This window comes from Papio anubis, chromosome 3 (assembly GCF_008728515.1).
Source record: "Papio anubis isolate 15944 chromosome 3, Panubis1.0, whole genome shotgun sequence".
NCBI lineage: Eukaryota > Metazoa > Chordata > Mammalia > Primates > Cercopithecidae > Papio > Papio anubis.
Window position 1 is genome coordinate 170,740,875 of NC_044978.1, and position 4,683 is coordinate 170,745,557.

The window sequence follows — 4,683 nt, forward strand, 5'->3', positions numbered from 1 at the left end:
AATCGTATTTTTCTGGGATATAATGAAAACTGTGTTATTTCAATTGAATTTGAAATAGAATTCATGGTCTAAAATAGACTGAATCCCAGTGTGAACATATATTTGCATGCCTTCCTGGTCATTCAGTTGGTGCAATTGTCAGGCGTGCAAAAAGAAGAGAAGTGAGCATTGCAGCACTGTGGCCTGTGGCCATGGTGATGGTGGGACAGCCCCACAGAGGCCACACCAGGTGACTCTCAGCTCGGTGGGTGGGAGGGGGAGTGTCTCTGTGTCCCTCTAGCACACACATCCTCACACGGCCTCACATAGTCTTTTTTGCATTTGCTAGGCCATCTCAACACCTCGGCTCACAAAATTCTGGCATCCTTTGGATTATCTAAACCCATGGTCCCCCAAGATGGGGATTCCAAGGAGCAGGGGGGAGCCTCAAGGCAGCCCAGACTCCCAGCTACAAACCTCTCTTTCCAGAATTCCACTGCCACACCTTGGCATATACCGAATGTTGACAAAGAAGGCTGTTCCCGTACAAGGGCCAATTTTAGAGCAAGCTCCCTGTGGTTGGAAAACTGTAAAACCCTCAACCCCAAAGCTGTGTGTAGTGCTTTGTGTGTGACAGGGCCGGGGCAGATCTCTCTGATGCACTCAGGAAAACCATTCCCTTTGCTTGTGGTAGGTGGCCCCTGGTGGCTGCTCTGCCCTTGCCAAGTGTCTAAGGTCTGTGGGCATGTTTCTCATTTGCTGTGAAACACCTTCCCCACCCTTGCAGAGAAAGAGTCTTTTGTGCAGCCCCCTTTAAAGGGTGACTCGTCCCACTTGGGTTCTGTCTCCTGGTGCAGGGTTGCAGGCAAGTTGATTAGAGCATCGCCATGAAGTTCGTCCCCTGCCTCCTGCTGGTGACCTTGTCCTGCCTGGGGACTTTGGGTCAGACCCCGAGGCAAAAGCAAGGAAGCACTGGGGAGGAATTCCATTTCCAGACTGGAGGGAGAGATTCCTGCACTATGCGCCCCAGCAGCTTGGGGCCAGATGCTGGAGAAGTCTGGCTTCGCGTCGACTGCCACAACACAGAGCAGACATACTGGTGTGAGTACAGGGGGCAGCCCAGTATGTGCCAGGCTTTCGTTGCTGACCCCAAACCTTACTGGAACCAAGCCCTGCAGGAGCTGAGGCGCCTTCACCATGCATGCCAGGGGGCCCTGGTGCTGAGGCCATCCGTGTGCAGGAAGGCTGGGCCCCAGGCCCACATGCAGCAGGTGACTTCCAGCCTCAACGGCAGCCCAGTGCCCAACCAGCAGCCTGAGGCTGGGACGCCATCTCTGAGGCCCAAGGCCACAGTGAAACTCACAGAAGCAACACAGCTGGGAAAGGACTCGATGGAAGAGCTGGGAAAAGCCAAACTCACCACCCTACCCACAGCCAAAGCTACCGAGACTAGACCCAGGCCTGGAGGGAATGAGGAAGCAAAGAAGAAGGCCTGGGAACACTGTTGGAAACCCTTCCAGGCCCTGTGTGCCTTTCTCATCAGCTTCTTCCAAGGGTGACAAGTGAAAGACGCCTACAGGTAACACCCTTTCCTTTACTCACATACAGAGACTACGTGAGCGGCACTTAGCACTTTCACAGCTACTGCGACCACATCAGAGTCTCAGCATGTGTTTGGGGGTGGGTTTGAGGCTGTCTGTTGCAGAGCAGAGTAGATGAGGTGGTTCATCAGGGGTGGCACTTACCCTGGGGATGCACAAGAATCACCTACAAGAAGCTCTAAAAATGCTGGTGCCCAGGCCCCTCGCCAGACGGTTCCATCTATGTCTCCAGCATAGCAGAGCAGGAATGGATACTTTTAAAACGCTCCCCCAAGCGATTTGAATGTGCAGCCAAGGTTGAGAATCTCCTTGTGATGGGGCCACCCCACTGTTAAACTTAGGCCTTTGGAATTCTCCCGGGTGATGTTTCCTACTGAACCAAGCCTTTGCGACAGCTGTTTGTGGCCGAGGTGCTGTGTCACGGTGGAGGTGTCGCCACACCCCGTCTTGTTTCCTCTCCTGCGGTGGAGTTAGGGTGGGGGGTGGTGTGCACCGAGGAAAGTTTGAGTCAAATAATCTTCAAAGTCTTTCTCACAGCTCTCAAAGCCTTTAACTATTTTTTGTTCATCACGGAAGAGAAAATCTAATTAATAATAACAGATTTAATCAACTCCAAGTATTGCTTTTAAAAGACCAAACTTTTTCTTGTGGAAATAAAGCTTATTACTGATCTTTCTCCTTAAATGCAGCAGCTTTCATTAGTTGTATACATCAGCAAGGAGTTCATTTACATGGGATTCTAGTCTTGTTCGTGCACTTTGAGTTTAAAAGGAGAGTTTCTGAGGGTTTTCATATTATCCATGTCAGAAAAATAGGAAAAAAGCAGATTTCCTGATAAGCAGCACTTTGATAACTAATACCACAAAACAAATAAGGCTTGTTCTAATAGCGCCCGGGCAGCAAGAAATGTCGGGTCACGCCAAAGTTGTTCTGGTGTCCGCTGCTGTGGGCTGGAGATTTCCTGCTTGTTTAATGTTTCAGATCGGTCCCAGAGGAGAAAATGGACCCCTTAAGCCAAAACAAAAAAATTACTGTTGAGGGGAGGTGCTTGTTTGTTTGGTTTTTTTTTTCTTTTAAAAGTTGATTTTTTTGGTCTTTCCACAAATAAGACACACAAAGCATTTGAAAAATTCAAACACAACAGAAAAATACAAAGAATTTTAAAACTTCATCCATAGTCTCACCACACAGAGATAAACAATGTTAACCATTAGAAGAGTACCCATTTAGACATCCATCTATGCATATTTATACAGACAGATGTGCAGCTTACATACAGATGCATACAGGTGCTAAAGCTTAAAACAATATCTTGATCCTGCAGATGAGCCGCGTAGGACTACTGTATTAGCTTGCTAGGGCTGCCATAGCAAAATGCCACAGACTGGGTGGTTTAAACAGCAGAAATATATTTTCTCACAATTCTGGAGACTGAAAGTCTGAGATCAAGTTTCAGCAGGATTGGTGTCTTCTGAGGACTCTCCTTGAGTCATAGATGGCAGCCTTCTCACTGTCATTCCTCTGTGTGGATCTGTGTCCTCATCTCTTTTTGTTAGGACACCATTCATACTGGATGAAGTCCCACCCTAACAACCCCCTTTAACCTTAACCACCTCCTTAATGGCCCCTATCTTTAAGTACAAACACTCCCTGAGGTACTGGAAGTTAGGACTTAAGTCTACGGTTTTTAGGTTTGGGGAGGGACACAGTTCCACAATTCAGCCCATAACAACTAATAAAGAATTTTTCATCCCTTCCTTTTTTTTTTTTTTTTCAGAGCTGACCTCTCCCTGACAGAGAACCATCTCTTTTTGTATTATGCCGCTTTCAGTCCAACGTTCTCACACAGGAAGAAGGGAGTTTCTAACCGGATGCAACTGGCCAAATTCTTGATCTGCAGCTTCTCTGAAGTTTGGAAAAGAAAGCTTCCTTTCTGGAGTTCACAGAGTTCAGCAATATGATAGGGAACAGGTGCCGATGGGCCCAAGAGTGACAAGCTTACACATCTACTTTTTATCTGTAGAAGTTTTGCTTTGTTGATCTGAGCCTGTTATGAAAGTTTAAATCTGTAAGCATTCATGAATTTCCAGTTTAGCCTTCTGAGCAAGACATGAATTTGTCACATTTCATTGCATGGCAACATGGACTTGGAGTTAGAGGAAGTTCAGTAAATAGCAGCCATGTGTGTGCAAAATAAAGGAATGATTTCAGAAATACGATTTTAATCTTCTTAACGAACGCGATACCTAGATGCTATAGAGATCATGGCTACCCATTAAGTCATGGTGTTTTATTCAGGCTGCCATGATGCATTACACAGACTAGGTGGCTTAAAGCAACAGAAATGTGTTCTCTCACAGCGATGGCGGCAAGAAATGCCTCAAGATGTCACCAAAGTTAGTTTCTCCTGGAGGGTCTGAGGGAAAATCTGTTCAATGCCTCTCTCTCTGTTTCTTAAAGTTGCAGGAATCCTTGACATTCCTTGGCTTATAGACATATCACTGTAATCCCTGACTCTGTCTTCACATGGAATTTTCCCTTGCGTGTATGTTCACATTTCCCTCTCCTGATAAGGGCACCAGCCATTGGATTAGGGCCCATCCTAATCAAGAATGACCTTGTCTTAATTCCATTGTGTCTGCAAACACCCTATTCCCAAATAAGATCATATTCACAGATTCCAGATGGACATACATTTTTGGCGGGCACTAGTCAATCCAGCACAGCCACCCTGCAGCAATAGCAGCTAGCCAAAAAGGTAGAGAAGTGAACCTGAAACAGGACAACCCTGTACACTCAGCAATTGAATTAATCAACAGAGTTGGAAAGGAAGGAAGTTGGATTTTACTAGACATACGCAAAAAGTGACTCATTCTGTTCTTAATTTCATATTTGTTTTACTTAAGAACACATTAATAGTCCACTCTCTGTCTTTTTTTTTAACGGCTATTTATTTATGTGTTTATTTTTTTTGAGATAGAGTCTCACTCTGTCACCCAGGCTGGAGTGCAGTGGTGCGATGTAGGCTCACTGCAACCTCCGCCTCCTGGGTTCAAGCGATTCTCCTGCCTCAGCCTCCCAAGTAGCTGGGACTACAGGCACG

At 46.3% G+C, this 4,683-nt stretch overlaps 1 protein-coding gene across 1 annotated transcript; it reads left to right on the plus strand.

The window, feature by feature from the left end:
- FGFBP2 (fibroblast growth factor binding protein 2) lies at positions 1-3,791 on the plus strand. The gene is made up of 2 exons (XM_003898510.5): positions 1-1,558; positions 3,358-3,791. Exon 1 carries the CDS (start codon positions 867-869, stop codon positions 1,536-1,538), a length of 672 nt encoding a protein of 223 aa, XP_003898559.2. The 5' UTR covers positions 1-866; the 3' UTR covers positions 1,539-1,558; positions 3,358-3,791.
- Positions 3,792-4,683: the final 892 nt, after the last annotated feature.